Raw genomic sequence first — 22,540 nt, forward strand, 5'->3', positions numbered from 1 at the left:
TGACAGTGGCAGTGTCCTGGGGGCACGCAATCCCCTTTTACGACCTTCCAATGAGCAAAGTCAATGGGGAAGCCAGATTCACTTAACAACCATGTTACTAACATAACAACTGCAGTGATTCACTGAACAACTGTGGCAAGTAAGGTCATAAAATAGGACAAAGTTCACTTGTCTTGCTTAGCAACAGAAATTTCGGACTCGGTTGTGGTTATAAGTTGTGGACTACCTGTACTGAAATCTTTACATCTGGTGATTAAAATCCTGCCCTGCAAGGTCTTTGAAGTAGCTATATATACATTAAAGTCATATGTGGTACTTGTACTTTGTCAGTGTCCCTTGCTGCTTTCTAAGAATGCGTGGGATAACAGTTTCTAGAAGCCAATAGTTTAAATGTGGTCCTTTTAAACTAGAAAATTTCCTTAGCCTGTATAAGAAGGCAAAGTTTATATGAAGGATCTATTTTCAGGCATTCTGTATAGCTGCATGGATGCTTTTCAGCCAGCACTTAGTAATTTTTTTAATTAATTACATTCCATAACCTGACTTTTTCATGTATTTATCCCCATCAAATGCACATTTATATTTGTCCTGAGGTAAGCAAAGGAACTCAACCTAACTCTTCTGAATTCCAAAACGGCACCAAAGACTTTTCATCATCAGAATCTGAAACCCATTCGTAGTGTGTATATAGATGCTTTTTCAAGACTTGACAGGTTCATTCTGCTGGTTTCTCAATTTGTTCCTTTGCTGTTAACAGCCTGTGAAAGATGGTGACCCTCATTTCCATCATTTCCTGCTTAGCCAAACTGAAAAGGTGAGCAAATAATAATAATAATAATGGAATTTTGATACATGGTTTGGGAAGGGTGGATAGGCAGAGGAATGGTCGTCCCTGTTTTGAATGAGCCGCGGTGGCACAGTGGTTAGAGTGCAGTACTGCAGGCCACTTCTGCTGATCACCAGCTGCCAGCAGTTTGGCAGATTGAATCTCACCAGGCTCAAGGTTGACTCAGCCTTCCATCCTTCCGAAGTGGGTAAAATGAGGACCCAGATTGTTGGGGGCAATAGGTTGACTCTGAAACTGCTTAGAGAGGGCTGTAAAGCACTATGAAGAGGTATATAAGTCTAAGTGCTATTGCTAGTGAATAAACCATGAATTAGTCATAATAAAAACACCAGCTATGCTGTCCAGGGAATTCTGGGAGTGGAAGTCCATACATCTTCAAGCAATTATAGTTGAGAAACATGGGTGTATAGGATACAGTGAGCTTGGAGCAAAGAGATCCATTTGTTCTTCTTTGGCTATAGAAATCCAGTAAATTATATGGATCCAAGCACACTTCCTTAGCTTATCTACCACAGATTGTTGTGGGGAACATTGTTAAAAGAAGCATTGCCTATGACACCTCGAACTCCTAAATGAGAAGCAAGATATACATCAAATCAAATTAATAATACAAAAAGTATGTTTTTAAAGAGAATCTAAGCACATCTCTATTCTGAAGCTACAGCCTTCGTTCTGTCCTACCTAACTCCTTAAATCAGAATTTGCTATCCTGAGCTCTTGGCCATCACCCTGTTTCAGGAGGTGACTTCTACTTTCAGCTATTATTTCTCATTAAGTGCTTGGTAGGGTGTAGCTTCAGAATAGAGATGTGCTTAGATTCTCTTTAAAAACATACTTTTTGTATTTTTAATTTAATCCTTGCTTGTCCATGATAATTTGATTGTTTGGGTGAATGGGCCCCTTAGCCTGCAGCTGAGTTGAGGTTTGGCTGTTCTTCTACAACGTGTGCTTTTTTTTATCTTTTCCACACAGCCAACAGTTTGCTATCAGGCCATCACAAAGAAGCTGAAGGTGTGTGAAGAGGTATAGAAGAGTTTGCTTTTGATTTCCCTCCATTGATCAGATCCTGCCCGTTTTGTTAGGCGAAGTTGATCACTGACAGGGCTGTCTTCTTCCCTAGGAAACCGGGTCCACGTCTATCCAGGCAGCAGACAGCACAGCTATCAATGGCAGCATCACTCCTACAGACAAGAAGTAAGAGTTCTTTCTTTCTTTCTTTCTTTCTTTCTTTCTTTCTTTCTTTCTTTCTTTCTCTCTCTCTCTCTCTCTCTCTCTCTCTCCCCCATCTCTTTCTTTCTCTCTCTCTTTTTGTCTTTCTTTCATCTTCAAAATGAAAATCTTTCCTTCTGTCTTTTTCTCTTCAGAATGAAAAGCCTGCCTTTCTTTCTTTCTTTCTTTCTTTCTTTCTTTCTTTCTTTCTTTCTTTCTTTCTTTCTTTCTTTCGTCTTCAAAATGAAAATCCTTCCTTCCTTCCTTCCTTCCTTCCTTCCTTCCTTCCTTCCTTCCTTCCTTCCTTCCTTCCTTCCTTCCTTCCATGCCAGCTGGCTGACCTTCAATGTGAAGTTGCGTGCATAAAATGAGAATGAATCCCCCCCCCTCCCAAAAAAAAAACAAAAAACCCAAAACCCTGCCATGACCAATAGATGAAATTGCTGGAGTAGTGAAAAATAAAATTGCCCAGAGGCTCCCTCACAATCCAGTGAATTTCCATTTGGACCTAAGTGTTTTGTAAAAAGCCTCTTTTTCATGGCAGACTTCATTGCAAGATTCTGGTGGGAACGGCCTTGGAGTTGCATGAGAAGTTCCACCCCTCCGAAAGGCTCTTGAGTCGCCCGAAAGGACAGGAAGAGGCGGGACTTTTGAATCCGTGGCATATCTGCCTCCAGGCCCTCCTTGTGCTTCCCCCCTCTCCTCAAGTGACAGGAGCCTCAGTTGCACTTCCTGTCATGCTGTCAGAGGCAATTTCCCTCCAGCTCCCTTCAGAGCAAGCTGTGGCCTGGTGGTCACTGCAGCCATCTCAGGATGCCTTGCTGAAGGGAAACAAACTTTTAACAATGAAGGCATTCAGGTAAACCCTCAAACCCCCAGCAGCTCTTCCGCTGTCCTGATGCACAGTTGCACACGGGCCCTTTTAGCCGTGCCTTGACAGCACTCTTTCGTGTCGTTTTCCTTTAGCTTTGCAGGATGCTCATGGGTGCACAGTGTGGCAAAGCATAACGTGGTTAGGAATTGGCTTTCCTCAAGTCAGCTGTGAGAGGTGACAGCAAGGAGGGGAAGCCGGCCTGCTGGGGGTTTTTTTGTGTTTTTGTTTTTTGCAGGTTCCCTAAAGGAGTTTTAATCGTTCTATTCTGGAGTCTAGCAGTCCTCCTATTTTACTAAAAAAAAAAAATGTGCATAAAACATTCTTAACCACAAGCAGTCTTGGGTAAGAGTTCCGCTTGTTAGCAGTGGCTTTCTTAATCATAACCCCTGAAGTGCTAATAACAAGGATAGTAAGGTTTGAAACAAGTGTCTATATTACTTGAAGATGTGCATAATGGGTTTTGGACCAGACTAATCCTGCACTGGCAGGGACTCAGTGGCTAAGATGCTGAGCTTGTCAATCGAAAGGTCGGCAGTTCAGCAGTTCGAATCCCTAGTGCCGCGTAACCGGGTGAGCTCCCATTACTTGTCCCAGCTTCTGCCAACCTAGCAGTTCGAAAGCATGTTAAAAAATGCAAGTAGAAAAATAGGGACCACCTTTGGTGGGAAGGGAACAGCGTTCCGTGCACCTTTGGCATTGAGTCATGCCGGCCACATGACCACGGAGACATCTTCGGACAGCGCTGGCTCTTCGGCTTTGAAACGGAGATGAGCACCACCCCCTAGAGTCAGGAATGACTAGCACATATGTGCGAGGGGAACCTTTACCTAATCCTGCACTGCATCATGCTACACCACGCCGGGCTTTTAGTGTGTTGCTGACGCAGCTGCTTGGTGTGCACTGTCCTTTATAGCAGGGGTCTCCAACCTTGGCAAAGCTGGGTGGGGAATTCTGGGAGTTGAAGTCCGCCAGGCTTAAAGTTACCAAGGTTGGAGACCCTTCCTCTATAGTGTCGGATCTTTTAGAAAGGAGTTCTGCGAGAGGACTGGCAGGGGTTGAAAACTTCCTGTCTCTTGGGAGCAGTTGTCTTCTGACTTCTGAAACAAGCATTTGAGCGGAATTAGATCCCAAACTTGGTGAGGCCACCCACTATCTTGCTCTGCCCTCCTTTCCCCTATTCTTTTGTTGATAGAAAAATGAGTAGGAAAAGAAAATGCAGTTTGTGCCAAAAGCTTGGTCCGAGGGCCTGCAATACTGGCACAGGGGTTGAGAAACCCCCCCTTGAGGTGGAAATAAATATCTTTTATGGCCATTTGCTTGCTAAGTTCCCTTGGTTTATCCTTGTGCATCATTCTACTTGTTAACTCTGCCTCCGTTTCCCTGCATCTTGATTTTTGTGACGTTTGGAAAAACAACAACAACAACAACAAATGTACCTGCAGATTTTCCCTGCGCAGTGGCCCCCTCTTTCACCCTCTTCTTCCCTACGCAGAATCGGATTCCTTGGTCTCGGCCTGATGGGAAGCGGCATTGTCTCCAACTTAATAAAAATGGGCCACACTGTCACGGTCTGGAATCGGACCGCCGAGAAGGTACGTTCCGTTTCTAGTAAGAAATAAAGGAAGTCGTCTGTCAAAAGAGGGACGAAGCCACCGACCCGATCAAGGAATGCCTTTTGAATGACTGATGGTCACCGAAGCCTGAAACAACGAGAGAGTTTCTCCGTTTACGAGATGCGAGAAACGTACAGCGATATTCTCATCTATACTGTGACGTTGTTTATATACTGGACAATGGACTAGGGGGTTTGACTTTTATCAGGGAAGTAAGAAAGAAGAGATATGCTGCTTCCAGGCTAGTTCCTGGGGAAACTTCTGAGGAGTTCTACTCCCACCCTAGGCAGAAAGCCAGCTGAATGACTTTGAGCTAGTTCCCGCCCTCCCACCCCCAAGGAAAGCAGGCAAGGATAAACCACTTCTGAAAAACCTTGCCAGAAAAATTGCAAGGACTTGTCCAGGCAACCAGTGGCAGGAGTCAAGGCTGACTCAATAGCATACATTCTCTTAAGAAAGAGAAAAGCCATTTAACTAAAATGGATGCTTTCTAGCCCCACCACATTTGAAATGTTTTTAAGATGGGCTTCCGAACTGTAGTAATTGGTCTGACAGCGCCAGCTTGCGTTATCACCAAGATCCTTGTAGCTATGGTAACGTTTCCATTCCGTCCGTTTCATTTCCCCCCCCCCCCTCTCAATTTGTGCTATTTTTGTGGCTGACAGCAGAAGCTCTGACTTAGGATAGCTGCAATGGCTATGCCCACATTAGTTTGGCCCCATATTTTTTTTTTTCAAAAATCATGCCGTTTAACAGTTTTGTGAGCCTGGGGGACTGGATGAGGCAGTTGGCCCCTCTTTGGAAGACCCTCATAATAAAGAGATCTACTAAGGAAATCCCTGCTATGCCGTCAAGATCAGGGGTCTCCAACCTTGGTCCCTTTAAGGCTTGTGGACTTCAACTCCCAGAGTCCCTCAGCCAGCAGAGCTGGCTGAGGGACTCTGGGAGTTGAAGTCCACAAGCCTTAAAGGGACCAAGGTTGGAGACCCCTGGTCTAGATAATGGCACAACAGCTGCTGCTTAAGAAAAGACCAGTGTTGTTTGGGCTAGAGCAGTAATACGGTGGTTCACCTAAGTTAACCTCTCTGGCATTCTTTGGTCCAGTAGATGTCCAAGCCCCCGTTTGTCAATCAAAAGGTTGGTGGGTGGGAGGGATTGGACCCAGGGTTCAGTCCTTTAGTGTCAGATCTCCATGCCATTTCTACTAGGCAACAAAAAAAAACCTGTCTCGGTATCAGCAAGAGTTTGGAGCCCTTTCATAGTTGCTGTTTTACAAAGGTAATCTGAGCTGTTGCAGCAGCTGAGGACATCAGCATAGACTTCCTCGGCCCTGATAAGGTTCTGTGAAGCTTGCTCTGTTTTTGCAAAATACCCGGTAAGCCCATCTCCAAAGATAACTGTGTAACGACCTTTTTAGAAAGCAGAGAAGGGATTACTTCGTTACCTGGCAAGCTTAGCTAGCGTATTTTTCGGAGTATAAGACGCACTCCTCTCCCCCCCCCCAAAAAAGTGGGTGAAAATTTCGGTGCATTTTACAGACCTTCTGCGTTGCATTTTCCCTGGGCCTCAGAAGCACTCTGGGTGCAGTTTGGGCGAAAATGCGCCTGTTTTTGGCCTTCTGGGAGCTGGGGAGGGCAAAAACACGACGTGTGGAGGGCAAAAATTATTATTTTTTCTTTTTTTCCTCCTGTAAATCTAAGTGTGTCTTATAGTCTGAAAAATATGGTAATTCTCTTTGCTTTGGTTCAGGTGAAGTTACCTGATTCGAGAAGACAGCTTTCTGTTGCCTACTGGAAACAGCAGAAGTTTATTCTGACCCAGGGGTTGCATTGGGAGGTCTCCCAACTATGCGGGCTTCCAACTCTCAGAATTCACAGCTGTGGCTGCCAGGGTGGATTTGGGGCCTGTCGGGGGTTCCAAGGCTCATTTTAATTCTTACATTTGGGTCTCTGACTTTTGCAGTGTGATTTGTTCATCCAGGAGGGGGCCCGGTTGGGAAGAACCCCCGCTGAAGTAGTCTCAACCTGCGATATCACTTTTGCCTGCGTATCTGATCCAAAAGCAGCCAAGGATGTAAGGATTACCTCTTTTTACTTGCGTGAGCCCCCCTTGCTCTGTCCCCCATCCCCCCCGCCCCAGGCTTTGTCACAGAGTGACCATGTCTGCTTTGCTAGACCAGAATTTTCTCAATTGATCCAGAAAAACCACTATGATTGTGAACAACTCTCGAAGGCTTGATTTACACTTCTCTTAATTTGTAGGAAATAGCAATGCAGAAAGCCTATTTTGTTTTACAAGCAGAAGTCAAAAGTTTCAATTTCTTCATTGGTGTCCTTGTACGTGCACAAACACTCTTTGCTTCTGCAGATAATTAATTCTCCTTCGAAATAACAAGGACACACTAGCTTTTCTCATAGGGCGGCTAAGAGAGGCTGAAAACACACAGAAGCATCCTAATTGTCCAAGAGGCCTTGATTCATTCATCAAAGGAGGGAGAGGAGATATGAAAGAGGCTTTTGAAAATGGTGCTAATTGAGCATTCTCACAGTCTTAACTTTTAACTTGTAAAAGGAGATAACGTTCCTTATCCTGGGGAGGTTGGGAAAAACGGCTTGCATAGTGATGCCTGCTCCCCGTCTCTTGACTGAAGACGAGCCAGCGCTCTGCACTGTTAAATATTTATGAAATGCTCTTTTGATATTTAGGACAAGGTTACTCTAGCTTTTCAGTTATGCGGTGGTCCCTTCTGCCGCACGTAATTGTGTCAAATATTTAATCACCTCTGAAAAGCTTTACTGTCAAATGAGTGGATTAAGTCACCAGTATGTGGTTAGTTTGGAATATTTTCAAGCCTGTGGAATTACAGTTATTGCTTGTTGCAGAGTCAGTTCACAATTGCTTTTTAGTTTGATTTTACGAGATTATATTGTGTTTCCCCCGCCCCCGTCACAGCAGTCCTAAGATAGCTCACTTATTCCTGGTTGACATTTGGGGCACCCAGACGGGGACAATTAAGTTGCCTGAAACCATCAAAAACTGGAACCAGAACTGTACTATTGCAGGCCTCTTAAAGGATTTCAAACCATAAATGCCTTACTCTGTTTCATATTTCTAAAAATGTAAGCAAAGATAGCCACAGTCCCCTGTTTGCTAAAAAAAAATAAATTGAAATGGATATTATGATAACAGCATTATTGGCCAGCTGCCAAGAAGGAGGCAGGCTTTTGAATTCCCCTGAATTCTTCATTGGCATAAACTTCATTGAGCATTATGACATTTCTGGATTATTGTGGGGTAGAAATACGGGCAACATATATAGGTAGAGCACCCAGAGTCACCTTGTAGAGGAGATGAGCAGCATAAAAATTTAATAAATAAAATAAGAGTCCCGACGTATGACCTCTATTGAAATTCTGAACTGTTTTTAATGACACCCTTAAGGAGAAAATGCCAATAAAGTCGTTAAATAAATGTTAAATGTTATGAGAGCTATGCCGTGCAGTGCCAGGAACTCTGGGATTAAGTGACTGGCAAGCACCGATTGACCAGTTCTGAAAATTCCACTATTTGTTTATACTGGACTCATCTAATGTAGAATGTCTAGATCTAAAGATCTTAACCTTGATGACTTTTAAGATCCGTGGACTGCAATTCCAAGAATTCCTCAGCCAGATATTGTTGAAGTCCGCAGATTTAAGATTAGGTTTGAGAAGCACTTGAGCTAAAGATTTTTGCAGCTTGTGACATTGTGGGAGCAGGCTTGGAAGTCTGTGGCCAAGGGTTCAAAAGCTCCCCAGAATTTGACAACAGCAGCAGGAAAGGAGCCCTTGACACAGCTGAATGTGACCTATTGTGTCAATTAGATGCAATTAGGCTTCATTGTGCTGAATTCCTTGCACAAAACTAGCTCAAGAAAAAGCTAGTGAATTATGCAAAATAAGTCTACACAAAACCAGGTGAGTGGCCGATTCTGTCTTAACTCCAGTGCAGCTATGGAGTCAATTTGAACCACATAATGTAGAAGCTGGTCTGCTTATCTTCCTCTAGGATAGGGCTGGGCAACTATGGCCCCTTTATGACCTATGGACTTCAACTCCCAGAATTCCTGAGCCAGCATGCTGGCTCAGGAATTCTGGGAGTTGAAGTCCATAGGTCATAAAGGGGCCATATAGTTGCCCAGCCCTGCTCTAGGACGTGCAGAAACACTGTTGTCTCGCTGGATCAATCTGTGTGTCATACCACATCTCTGTAGAAGCCTGTCCCCTCCTGTGATCTTTTTAAGATAGCCTGTTTTCATACTTCATATGATTGGTCTGCTGGTGTAACTAACTGGCTCTAAAACCATTGCAATGTTGTAAATGAATTCTCTTATCTTCTTTTTATTTTTATATTTATTATATCTTTTCTCCTGAAACTTTTCTCTAACTTTTGAGTCTATTGCTCACCTAATTCGCCCCCAGCTTTTATCTAATCTTTTCCCATTTCCTTCTCTTCCTTTTGATTGATTCTTTTTTTGGAAAATATTCGCGCCTATCCATTCTTTTTTTGCCACTATAAATCCCAGTGTAATCATCTTAACTTTGAACCATCAATTCCTTTACCTTCAATATTATTTTCTTGATTCTCATTTATATTCTCTTTTTCCTATTTAGTGTGTTCTAACAAAGTTTCTAACTTTTTATTGCCCTTTATTGATTCACACACGTTTTTAAGCATCTCAATTAGTTCCTCACACATCCAAAACTCCATATTGTCAATTTAAAAAATTATGGATATTTTAACTTATATTTAATTAAGATTTAAGTCCATATAGTCTCTTTTTTATTTCCAGATAGTATCCAGTAAAAATGTTTATTCAATCCACTCCAATTAAAAGCTTTATTGTTTTCCACCTCCTTTAGAAGTCCAGACCAAGCAGTTTAAGTAGAAACAAATACTCCTTAAAATTTCTCACAGCTCTTGTAGAGATCAAGGTCACTGTTCTTTCAATTTTCAAGCCGGTTGTTGTAGAGCTTTCTTTCCATCAGAAGATGTCTCTCTCCAATCCATAATTCTCAAAACAACAAAGTATCCAGCTTGCGAAAGTGTTTTAAATCCACATAGAAAATACTTTCTCTCAAAATTCTTTTTCTTTTATTCTTTTTAATTACTCCAAGTTCTGTTTTGAAACCAATTATAACATTTCCTTTTTTGGGCTTTAATATTTTAACCTCCTCTTTGTTCTTCCGTCAAATTTCAAAACTGTCAAAATTATTTCAAATCCCCATTAAAAAGTACTTTCCCTCGGGTTTCTTTTTCTTGTATTAGTTTTAATTTCTCCAAATCCAATTTTAAATCCAAATATAAAGTTTTCTTTTCTGGGCTTTAATACTTCAACTTCATCTTTGTTCTTCTCCCTCCATTAAAATTCCCAAATGCTAATTAGCCGCTTGTTTCCTTACTGGGATACCTTTTAAAAGTTTTTTTTTTTGGAAAAAAAATTTCTTTTTTACCTGTGAGTTGGCCAATCACTCACCTGGTACCAGTACTCCGTTCAAATACCGCTCCTGCACAAAATCTTATTCCGGTTGTCCCAGCTTCAAAGCGGTTGTTTTTAAAGACTGCCATCCCCACCACCAGTTTGAAGAGCTGCCTCTGACCTTTCGAGGAACTTGCCTGTTCCTCTTGGTTGTCTGAGATGCCTACTTTTTCACCGTCCCTACAGGACGGTTCTGGTCTGAAGACCCCCGACAGCGGTTGGTCTGGCTGGATTTTTGCGAGGCTCGTCGGAGCCTGCTGTTTTCCAGCCAATCTCGCTGCGATGCTTCCGGTTTTCAATTCCAGCAGTTTAAATCTAAGGCTCCTTCCAAACTGTGAGTGGTTGGGGGGACTCACAAGCAGTCTGGAAGTTCTTAGAAGTTCTTGATTGGGCCATAGAAAACTTTGCAGAAGCTGTACAGCCCAGTATTATCACCATTTTGTCCCAAAGGTGTTTTTTTCAGGAGGCCACTGAACTTCCTTTTTTTTTCTTTGAAGACATTTGGCTTCTCATCCAAGAAGTTTCTCCAGCTCTGACATTATAGTGGGGGATGGGAGGATTTATATTCCTTGCAGACAGCTGATCATTTGTCTTCAAGGACCCTCTTAAAAGGATGCAAATAGCCAGCTGTCTGCAAGGAATATAAATCCTCCCATTCCCCACTATCCTGTCAGAGCTTCTTGGATGAGATGCGAACTGTCTTCAGAGAAAAAACAAGGAAGTCCAGTTGCCTCCTGAAAAAAGCACCTTTGGGAGAACCATGACCTGGATGGCTGAGAATCTCTTACAGACTGTCCACATTTTGAAAACCAGTGCATTCTGCCCATGCTCCCACCACTCATATCTTAACTTTGAGCAGTGTAGCTTCATTAGGGCTGCCTGCTAACTTCAGGAGGAAGCCACTACTTCTCCAGCCGAAAGTTTGGAAGCCTGGGAGAAACTCGGCTAATGATTATGTGTGCAGCGATCGGTAGGAGCCCCTTTGGCATTGGCTAGGTTGTGTTTACTTTGCAGGCACCCTATTGCTTTGCCCCTCTTCTCTTCCCCCAGCTGGTGCTTGGTCCCAGCGGAGTGCTCCAGGGCATCCGTCCAGGGAAATGCTACGTGGACATGTCAACCGTGGATGCAGACACTGTTACGGAATTGGCTCAGGTAATGGTGCTGGGGTGTGTGTGTGATAGTATGTGAGGAGGGCCTTGGGGGAATGAGGGGAAGAGGTGCGGGCTAAGTGCTCTGACCTAGGCTCCCTTAAAAAGCAGGAAGCGGGAATTGGTCCCGGCAAAACCTCTTTTATTTACACGACTGTGAATTACTTCCATTCACAGTCAGCAAGGTTTGTCCAAACAGTTTTTCAAAGGAATATTTCTCAACACACCTTATCTCGCTTGGCAAGCTGCCACGTAACTTGTTTCCAAACGCAGAGTAAGGCAAAACTTGGCACAGAGTCTCTCAGAGTCACGAACAGAACTTTTCACTCTTGAAACTACCGAAAGAACGAATTGTTTCCTGCAAAAGCCCCCTCCCCATTCACTCTTCTTTTTGTTTCCTATGGGGGGGGGCAATGACCCCCAAGGTGTGGCTTGACTCCCAAGTCGACCCTGCTTTCTGAGTTGTTCTTGTCTTCTGGCAGCTTTGTGCATGCGCACACTAGGAACGGGCCCCAGCTGTTCCTCTGCCTCCCACTCAGAGCCCTTGTCTAAGCTTTCCCCAGCCGCAAGGACCGGCCCATGTTCCTCCCCAAAGTCTTCAGTGCCTGACTCTGCTGCCACCTCCACGGGCCACAACACTAAGGAACAATCGGACATGAGAGATCCTGGGCGCTCTCTGAACTTGGCTGTGTTTCCTTGCAGACGTTTCATTACCCAAACTAGGTAATATCATCAGTGCTGGTCATTATCACTAGCACTGATGATGTTACCTAGTTTGGATAACGAAATGTCAGCAATGGAACAGCCGAGCGCGAAGAACACCAAGCATCTAATTTCAACCCTGAGCTACAAATATTATCCTTTATTGGTAGAAATCAGACAGGAAGGGTAAAATTGTTTTAACAGAGAAAGAAACTTGGAAAGGACCTGTCTTTGGATCAGAAATTAAAAGCGGAGAGAAGCTGTTTGTTCCTTCAGACTTTAAATATTCTGCTAATGTAGCCTTAACGGTAAAGGAACATTAGCTCATCTAGTTGTGTTTCTGGGAGGTCTGACTCTGGGCTCGCTCGAATGGCTTTTGAAATATTTAACGAGTTGACTTGATGTACAAAAGGGCAGGCTAATCTTAACCACAGAGAGACGCACGATTCTTTTTATTTTAAATGATAAATGAAAATTTAAATGATAAATGAAAATGATAAATGAACTTTCTCAGTTCTCCCAAGTTTTTTTTTTTATTACGATTTTCCTTTTTCGTAACATTAGTGCCTTTTCAATAAAACTGTGACATTATTGTATATTTCGGATCTTCCTTCCATATAATTTCAATATACATTATACGCATCTAATCATCAAGTTTGTTTGTTTTTTTAATAGTCCCTTCCTTACAAACAAAATGTGTGCATGAAGACTTGTGCACGTGTGGATATTATTGATTTGATTTTCAACGCTCATAGTTTCCCCCCAATTGCAAAACATTCTAGACAGATTGCAGCAATACACAAAATCAAAGTGCGTTATCGTAAAAATCAAAATGGCATGCAGAAAACGAACATCCCTGTTCAGAATCAAAAGATGGGGCGGGGGTGGGGGGGAGATAGAGTCTTGCTGGGGAAAAAAACATAGATGCCTACCATATATCTCTTTATTGTTTTTAGAACTTGCAAAAATTTCCTTTCACGTGTAGTATTCTATAATTTCTCTCAAGTAGCATTCTTTTTTTTTTTTGCTGTTGGAGTGTTTAGGTTTCATGTCATCCCAGAAGATTAATGTTTGGTTAATACAAGTAGCCCTCGCTTAACAATGCTAATTTGTAAGGGAAACTCTGTTGTTAAGTGACATGGTTGTAAAGCAAAAAAAAAATAAACTAAACATATTACTGGGCTGCTTAAGCGATGGCAGTTCCCACGCTCCCTGTTGCTGTCAGTAAGTAAGACCCATGTGGTTTATTAAGCGAGGACCTCTTACAACCATGACTTCCTACCAGCTTTCCTGATTGACTTTGCTTGTGGGGAATTGGCAGGGAAGGTTGCAATTTGTGTTCATGCGACTGGGGGACACTGCAGTGTTGTAAGTATGAGGTCTACCACTGGCCTAGCACCATCGTAAGTTCTAACAACCCCTCGACTGTTAACCAAGGATCACCTGTAACTGTTACCGTATTGTCTGAGTTGGATGGGGAGATTAGCACGGCTGCCGGGTGTGTCCTTGGCTGATGCAACTTGTCTTCTCTGCTCAGAACGGTCCCCCCTTCTCTTGCTTCCAGGTGATTGTCTCCAGAGGTGGTCGCTTCCTGGAAGCCCCAGTCTCAGGGAACCAACAGCTATCCAATGATGGGATGCTGGTGATATTAGCAGCTGGAGACAGAGGCTTATACGAAGACTGCAGTAGCTGTTTCCAGGCAATGGGAAAGACTTCTTTCTTCCTAGGTAGTTTCATGAAGTGGTGGGGATCGGGGGTGGGCTTCAAAATTTTTAGCAAGGGGTGCTCTGCCCGGTTGCTGGGTGGGTGTGGCCTAGTCGTCCTCCTGCACCACAGTGGGAAGGGGGGCACTTTTGCCCTCCCTGGGCTCCGGAGGCTTTTCTCGAGCCTCTGGGAGGGCGAAAACAGCCTCCCCAAACTCCGGAGGCCCTCTGGAGGCCGGAAATGGACCTGAACTTCCGGTAGGCCTGTTTTTCACCCTCCCCGAGCCTTGGTGCGTGCTCTGCACTTACCTGCATCCAAAATGGGCTGTGTGGGGACTCCTGAGAGGGGTGGGACAGGGTGGGCGGGGCCAGACAGAAGTGGGATTTGGGGGTTCTCCGAACTGCACAGAATCTTAGCTAGAAATTGTGCCGAACCCCTGCGAACCCCTAGAAGCCCACCCTTGGTGGGGATGCCAACCCTTGTGTCTGGAAGGTCAAAATGTGAAAATGTACAGTTAATAATTCATGGGCTCTTAATGAGTTCCTCATACAGGATCTCTTCCTGCATTTTTTTTCCTGTGTTCACTCTTCTCTTAAGATTACTCTGAGGAGCACTTCTAACATCTGTTTTAAAGCAACTTCTTAAGCTGCTAACAAAAGTCTGCAAGATTAGGATAACTTCACCCAACAGTCAAGTGGGTTGAAGTCATAAAGAGGGAGGTGGCACAACAATTATCTGTACGCCACCTGGAACTGTATTTAGAAATAATTTATTTTTCCCTGTTCCACAAAAATAAAATCCAGCTATTCGCAAACCTATTTATACTCCAGTGGTCACTTGGTAGTACAAACCAGGCCTGGTCTTTTTTCTTCTTCTTAATGTATGCTATTCTTGACATAATGTACCAACATAGAATACAGTTGCTATGCACACACACACACACACACACACACACACACGTTTCGTAGCATCCTTTGAAATGGTGTATGATTTATTGGACATGTATATTTTGATTTGTGGGGTCGTTGATTAATTGTATATCCTAGTATTGGGGTTCTTTCTGGACATTGGTAAATGTTTGTTAGTGTAAATACCTATTAACCCCAAATCTCTGAATCTCTACAGGAAAACCATACCACTTGTCTATTAAAAGAAAATAGCAAATCTTCTCTGTACCAACATCATTCAAGACTTTTGCTATCTGGTGGCGTTCTTTTTCAAATGTAGCACACTAGCTGAGGGGCATCCAGTGTAAAGAATTTAGAATGGGAGTATTTTGATTAGCTCTTAAGTAAATTACTATGAAGCTGAATTCTGAAGAATGGCGAAGAAACTACAGAAGTTTGGGGACAAACAATTCCTCTGTTATTAACAGAAATTTATTGTTGATGTATAAAAGTAGAGGAATGCATCAAGAGACAGATTGACAGATGTTATCAAATGTCTTAACAAGATCTAACACAGGGGTGTCAAATTCAAGACCTGCAGGCTGCATCCTGGAAAACAGCGAAGGACTGGCCGGCGGTGCCTCTGCCAGTGAAAACGGAGCTTGGGAAGGCCGCAAACAACCCTCACGAGCTCCATTTTCACTGGCAGAGGGTGGCAGGAGGGCGTCCCAGCTGAAAACTGAGCTCACGAGGGCCTCGCTTGGCCCGCACGAGCTCCGTTTTAGCCGGCAGAGGGTTGCAGAAGGCCGTCCCAGTCGAAAACGGAGCTCAGAGCCGGTTTCACTGGCAGAGCGCTCAGGCTACCACAGGCAACTCTTGACTCGAGTGATGTCAAGCTGGCCAGCCCTCCGCCTCCCCCCAGGTCAAACAACCTGATGAAATTGAGTTTGACACCCCTGGCCTAGCATATTGTTGAGCAGGTATCGGTTGTTGTTGTTTTTTATCCCCATCTTCTTGTAGATTATCTCAAACTCTTTCTCCGTCTCCCACAGGAGAAGTAGGCAATGCTGCCAAGATGATGCTGATCGTGAACATGGTCCAAGGAAGCTTCATGGCCACAATAGCAGAGGGACTGACTTTGGCTCAGGTCACCGGTCAGTCCCAGCAGACCCTTCTGGACATCCTCAATCAGGGACAGCTGGCCAGCATCTTCCTGGATCAGAAGTGCCAAAGTAAAGTTCTTCACTCCCTCCTCCCCGTTTTGATGTAAAAAGGCTCCTTTCTCTCAATCAGGTGTACCCAATCCAGAATCTTCCAGTTGTTCTGACCGGTTCCCATAAACCTTTGATTTGGGTCATCTTGGGAGGGCCTGATGGGAGTTGAGTAGATGCCTAAATAACAGTGTTTCTCAACTTTGGCAGCGTTAAAGAGGTGTGGACTTCTAACTCAGAATTCCCATGCTGGCTGGGGAATTCTGGGAATTGAAGCCCACACTTCTTAAAGCTGCCAAAGTTGAGAAACAAGGATCAAGAGGTCAGCAAATGGCCTGCTTCTACTCTTCAACTAGCTCTTTCCTGTACGGCAGGGGTGTCAAACTGGCGGCCCATGCGCCAGATGCGTCACGCGTAGGCCACGCCCATTCCAGCTCCTCAAAGGGGAAAAACATCGCAAAATATCACGTGATGGCAACACGACGTAGCGAGTTTGACACCCATGTTGTTGGTATAGGGCTGTTTCCTATACCTCCCATAGCCATACTTGCTGGAGGTTTCCAAACAGTTCCTCCTATTACATGCTTTCTAACTGTGATAGCGAAGTAGTTAAAGTAGCGTACAGGCCCAGGGAGGCCCAAGCTCAATTCCCCCTCAGTTACGAAGTTCACCCACCTTGAAGTTTGTGGTTGGGATGTATTAAGGGAGATCTCTCTCCAGGACCCTTGCCTTGAATTGTCAAGGAAAGCAGTTTATCTCCATGTGTATGTACAAACAATGAAAAGGACTGGAATGAAGGCCAGTAGAAAGTAATCACATATTTATATACCAAAATACGATATTGAAAGTGTGTGACAGACTTTCAGGGCCAGCTTAGAGAGTATATTATCTATTAGCATGGATAATTTGGGAAAGGATCACTGTAACGGGACATGGTCTTGCATGTTTAAATAGGTGTACCGGGAGCGGTGAAATCTGAAGGGACAAAGGACAAGGGGGTTGTCAGTAGGGAAAGTGGAATATGAAAACGTAGCTGGGCTTTTCCTTCTCTAGATATCCTGCAAGGAAACTTCAAACCCGATTTCTACCTGAAATACATCCAGAAGGATCTCAGATTAGCCATTGCACTAGGCGATTCTGTTAATCATCCAACTCCCATGGCAGCTGCAGCCAATGAGGTAGGTTTTCCCCCAACCCTGTTTCTGTTCAGTCCTGTTTTAAGGCCACTTGGGGGGAGGGGTTGCAAACCTATAGAAAAGCATCTTAAGATTGGATCAAGATTGTTGTTTTTCAATCCAGATATTTGACCTTAGCTGCCTCCTTAATTAATTTTAACTGCCTCCTGCTGGGATATAATGATATGTTTTCTACATTTTAATTCTACGCCAGCCAGACTCGTTCTGTGAAGGGGTTGGGGGAGTCTCCAAATTTGTTACCTAAAATTCAGAAGGATCGAAAACAAAGGATTTTATTAATGGCCACTTGGAATGTCCTCTGGCATAAAATAACAAAATTCACAGATTCTCGCTCAGACATTATAGGTAGTCCTTCACTTATGACCACAATTGAAAGCCCAACCTTTCTGTTGGCTAAGTGGGGGACAGTTAAGTGAATTTTGCCCCATTTTACGACTTTGCTCGCCACGGCGGTTAAGTGAATCGCTGCATTTGTTAAGTGAGTCACCCGGTTGTTAAGTGAAACTGGCTTCCCCGTGGACTTTGCTTGTCAGAAGGTCACAAAAGTGGGTCACGTGTCCCCAGGAGATGACCGCTATCATATTTATGACGGTTGCATTGATCGTGTGACCATGGAGATTGCTACAAGGGTTGTAGGTGCGGGGGGAAAACGGTCATAAGTCACCCCAGTGCTTCAGTGACTTTGGTCACGAAATGACTACCTTTGAGTCAGTCCCTTAACAGCAGATTCTGGATCCCCTTTAATTTTGCTGGAAGGAAGCCACTGGTCCTCTTTGGTGACTCTTCTCTTCTCCTCCATTTTCTCCCTCAGGTCTACAAACGGGCAAAAGCGTTGGACCAGTCTGACAATGACATGTCTGCTGTGTACAGGGCCTACATCCACTAGGCTACCTTCTTCTAATTGTTAATACTATGATTAATTATAACGATGAATACTGGGTTTTAACTCTGGACCAGTCCATCTTTGTCTCTCTGTGTCCTCTCCCCCTATTCCCACCAACAATTTTCTTTCTTTTCTTTTCTTTTTTTCTTTTTGCTTTCCCTTTTTAATACAGAAAAAAAACACCTCTTTTGAGATCTGCCACAAGGACAGTTGCTACAGTATGCCTTCCTGTGCCAGCTAGCTGCAGCAGCAGCAGTAGAAGAGATTGGACCACAGATCTCTTACCACCCCTTGGGAGTCATAGAATGAAATAGCGCCCCCCCGCCCCAACAATGCTGCTTGGCTTTAATCCCGATTGTCATTGTATTTGTGTCCCTGGGCATTTTAAGTTCTTTCCAGCTGCTGTTTCAATGATTTGCTGTGGAGATATATATATATACACCCAGGTAAAGGAACATCCGTTTCTCAGCTTTCCTGACTGCGCAAGAGAACCCTACATATGTATGTATGTATGTATGCATGTATGTATGTATGTATGTAGGGTTCTCTTGTGCAGTCAGGACAGTTGAGAAACGGATGTTCCTTTACCTGGGTGGTTTTGACAATTGGGGTAGGATTCTAGCACACCACTTTCCTTGGAGAAAAAGATTAGAACAAAAGGTGCTGGGGTGGGGTGGGGTTGTTAAATTAATAGCGCCTGGCCACAGTTCCCTAACCCAAGAAGAGGGATTTGCATCCAAGCCTTCTCCATGGAAACAGCTTTTGTAAATGAGAGAATCTGTCTTTTGCTTAATTCCAATTCAAAATGAGCCTCTGATAATGCGGGATGCCTCTACAGGCTCTTGATTTCCCAAATGGTTTATCCATTCTGAAGGCATCCGTAAAGGCTGTGATTCACAGAATGGGCATTGATTAAAAAAAAAGAGAGAGACAGAGAGAGAGAAGGTGGTAGAACTTCTAGAATCCTCTTCAGGTTCAACTTGGAGAATCAGCACCCTGAATGATTTGGGTCTTTAGTGTTGCCCACTAATCAGAAAAACAGATAATTCGATATAAAGAATTTGACTTCCATGTTTTTCTGAACAACTGATGATGCTCATAACATGAAGTAGAAATCCTGTTTGCAAGTCACATAATGGAAGATTCAGCAAGCTAGGGACCGATACAGCTGAATTCTTTGCTGAAATGACACAAGTAGAATACAGGAACACATCAGCATATTCCAACAAAATTGTGATGGTTTTTTTCCAGCCTTAAAAGTCAGTATTAATCTTGAGAGAAAGCCCTTTGCTCAAACTTGGAATGCATACATCAGAAAGGGTTGGAGACAATTCTGGGTTCATGCAGAGACTTTCACATTTGCCTAAACCACGGGTCTCCAACCTTGGTCCCTTTAAGACTTGTGGACTTCAACTCCCAGGGTCCCTCGGCCAGCTTTGTTGGCTGAGGGACTCTGGGAGTTGAAGTCCACAAGTCTTAAAGGGACCAAGGTTGGAGACCCCTGGCTTAAACAGGGCTCCAAAATTCAGCACCCAGATCCTAGTCCGCTTAATGGTGCATTTCAGATCTTGCCAGTATTTAAACTTTCAAGATGCAAATGTGACATCCATCTCTTTGAACCTTGGGTTGGTCTCCAGGCTATGTGGATCTGCTGGCCCATTCTGAGTGCAGGCATAGAAGACTCAAAGAGGTTTAGTTGATCTATTAAAAAGTTTAGTTGATCTATTAAAAGAGTAGGCCTCTTGCTACAGCACATATTCCTTATATAGGTTTCCTTTCCTTCTGTGGTACAGACAATCCTTAAAAAACGGACATTGGTTTTTGTCCCTATCCAGGGGTTTGATAATAGGTCCCAATAGCTATCTGCCTGCTTTTTCCCACAGCAAAGTGTATCTTGCTAATGGAAATGAACTCCTTGCGAGTAAGTGAAGCTTTTAAGGACAACTAGTATCCGTCAGGAAGAGCAGATGGATCTGGGGGGAAGATGACCTCATTCAAGATGGTTGCTCTTAAGGCAGCAAATTACACCAGGAAGCTACTCTTCCAAAAGACCTTCTAAAGCAGGGATTCCAACCTTGGCTACTTTTTTTAAGACCTATGGACTTCAGCTACCAGAATTCCCCAGCCAGCATTGTTAGGGAATTGAATTCTCGGATTTGAAGTCCATCGGTCTTAAAGTTGTACACCTGTTCTAAAAGATTTGTCAGGAAGAGGACAGGGAGATCCTCCTGAGATTTTGTGAGAACCTTGCAGAACTTGAACAGAAATAGTTCCCATTTTATTTTGCCTCCCTAGCAAAAAATTTTTTTTAAAAAATCCAAATGGAACTAGGAACTCCATTCAATCTCTCTTATCTTGTGGTTTCTCTGTCGGAGAGAGCAAATATCTACTGAAGGGGTGCAGTCCTTTCTGCAGGACTGCAGGGTTGTGATACCCAAAGCTGGGGGGGAGGCAACAGTTCAAAAGGCTAACAAGAGCTTGGAACTACTGGCTCATCTCATGCCTTTTTTTAGAAGGACACCCTTGTTTTCTTTCATTTGCAGCCAAACAGTAGTTTATGTAAACTGGGTTTTTGTGGCATCCAATTTTATGGGTCAAAGTGTATCCATTAGTCTTACCAGTTTTACATTTGCAATATTTTTGCTGGTTTTAAGGTGCCATGGGACCCCTTTTCCTACTCAAGCCTTTCCTCCTCCGAGAGCCAGCTTTGATCAATTCTCATTTGGGGGGCGGGGTGTCCTTAAAATCGGAACTGGGACAGTGGCGCAGGAGGGGGGAAGCGTTTGTTACAAGAGAATATGATGGAACTGGCTTTAGTCATTGTTGTCTTAATATTGTTGACAATACTGTAAAGTTTCTTTTTTTAAAAAAAATGGGATTTCTGTTTTAGCAGTTGCTTTTTTTGTTGTTGTTCCCTCCTTTTTCAAGATAAAAAAGATATTTACACTTGTGGAGAGCTTGTAAGAAAAAAAAAGCTGTTTCTTTTAATTCCTTCTACCTTTGATGAATGATCTATAGGTAATTAAGGTTGTGAATTTTTATTTTTCATTTTTTGCCTTGTTTTTAATTAATGTTTTGTCATTCAGATAGGATGTGTGGTGATGATTAAATGGCAAACACAGACAAAATGATTTTTTTTTCTTGTGCAATTAACAAAGCTACTGGCAAAAGGAAATAAAACTTTTCTTGGTAACACAATGCGATTTGTTGCTCTCTAAAGTATTCTTCTTTCCTAACTGCATAATTTGGGGGAAGAATTAGAATATGGATCTCCCATTCCCAAAGCACAAAAATAGTAATGGTAATAGATGCATTCGTCAAGAGTATAAATTTAAATTGTGGGGCTATCATTTGTGTATAACTTCAAGGGCAAGGGAATGGAGAAAGTTTAGAAAGGATAAATGCCATCAATAAAAGTTGAAAATACACTGCAAAATTTAAAATTTGATGGCGAGACTGGAGGATGGATGAAGATTTATAAAAACAACAACTGTTTAATCATCAGCATTTACAAACCACAACACACCATAGAGTTTCCTTTGCAATGACAAAATTGTAGTTCATTTCAGCAATATTGTTTGAAATATTAGGGGAAAAAACCAGAGGAAAACTATTTTTCCGTTTGAAATGAGTTGGGAAGAATTGAACTGTTCTGTTTATTTTGCAGGGTGGATAGGAAGAGTTACAGAATTGACCTGTTGACCTTGTTCTTTGTCCAAGTGGTTATATTAGAACAAAAAATGAGAAAAAAACCTCCAGTATTTATGTATTTATTTATAAACATTAGAAAATAAAATCATTTGCTTATTAAATAATTAGCTATGTTAAATAATAGTGCTTTTCTCTATTTTGTCATTTTGTTCTCAAGCCAACACATGAATTAAAAGTGGAGGTTTGAACACAGTAATTGGTTTATGATTGGTTCATGATTATTCAAATTTTGCTTTGGGAATCTGCTTTCAAAGGAAGTGATGTTTGAAACAACTTTAAAGGAAAATACTGTCTTCATAATACAAAAGATACTAAGAGAGCGAGCACAGAGAAAAGGTAAAAATAGTTGAAGGTGGTGTTTTTTCTGTTTGCGAATCTCATTTAGAAGATAAAATATTGCCTAACCTTGTTAAAATAGGATCCAAAGGATAATCCTATGTATATATATATAAATGTGCTAATATAAAATAAAAATGCTAAAAGGAAGCTTGAGATTGCAGACATTACAGTTCTTTAAAGAAAATGTATAAAGAAGGAAAAGCAAAACAGTATTGAGGATTTCTGCAAAAAACTTACATCAAGAATTTGCTCATCATTTACTGTTACCATGCTGTGCTTTAAGGATCCTAAAAGGAATTAACATTGGTGCAATACAGATAGTCTTTAATTTGCAACCCAGAATCGAGCCCAACATTTATGTTGCTAAGTGAGAAATTTGTTACATGAGTTTACATGCCCCCTTTTACGACTTTTCTTGCCACATTCGTTAAGTGAATCCCTGCAGTCCTTAAGTTAGCAACATGGTCATTAAGTGAATCTGGCACACACACACACCCCTTGGAGTTTGCTTGCCAGAAGGTGGCAAAAGGGAATGAACAGTTGCTACACTACACCTATATTTGCATACCATGCCAGTCAAAAAACAGAAGTGAAGGCAAGAATGACATCCCTATTTGATCTATGCTGGGGAGGCCTTTCAAAAGCCAGGGTTGAACCCTATTTAAAGCAGCAGAATGAAATCTCACAGCATGGGAGAC

General features: G+C 42.8%; 1 protein-coding gene across 7 annotated transcripts in view; it reads left to right on the forward strand.

Annotated features, from left to right (window-relative positions):
• GLYR1 (glyoxylate reductase 1 homolog) overlaps window positions 1–20,995 on the forward strand; it is a 42,443-nt gene extending 21,448 nt beyond the window's left edge. For 5 of the 7 annotated variants that reach the window (XM_058157004.1, XM_058157003.1, XM_058157008.1 and 2 more), the window contains 10 exons: window positions 758–814; window positions 1,820–1,870; window positions 1,968–2,041; window positions 4,423–4,522; window positions 6,506–6,616; window positions 11,112–11,213; window positions 13,476–13,638; window positions 15,555–15,734; window positions 16,767–16,891; window positions 17,721–20,995. In XM_058157004.1, the coding sequence (XP_058012987.1) occupies window positions 758–814; window positions 1,820–1,870; window positions 1,968–2,041; window positions 4,423–4,522; window positions 6,506–6,616; window positions 11,112–11,213; window positions 13,476–13,638; window positions 15,555–15,734; window positions 16,767–16,891; window positions 17,721–17,795 (1,038 nt within the window). In that variant the 3' untranslated portion in view covers window positions 17,796–20,995. The remainder of the gene's footprint in view (window positions 1–757; window positions 815–1,819; window positions 1,871–1,967; window positions 2,042–4,422; window positions 4,523–6,505; window positions 6,617–11,111; window positions 11,214–13,475; window positions 13,639–15,554; window positions 15,735–16,766; window positions 16,892–17,720) is intronic. The other 2 variants (XM_058157006.1, XM_058157005.1) reach the window with 1 other exon arrangement.
• The last annotated feature ends 1,545 nt before the right edge of the window (window positions 20,996–22,540 follow it).

Source organism: Ahaetulla prasina, chromosome 14 (genome assembly GCF_028640845.1).
Source record: "Ahaetulla prasina isolate Xishuangbanna chromosome 14, ASM2864084v1, whole genome shotgun sequence".
Lineage (NCBI taxonomy): Eukaryota > Metazoa > Chordata > Lepidosauria > Squamata > Colubridae > Ahaetulla > Ahaetulla prasina.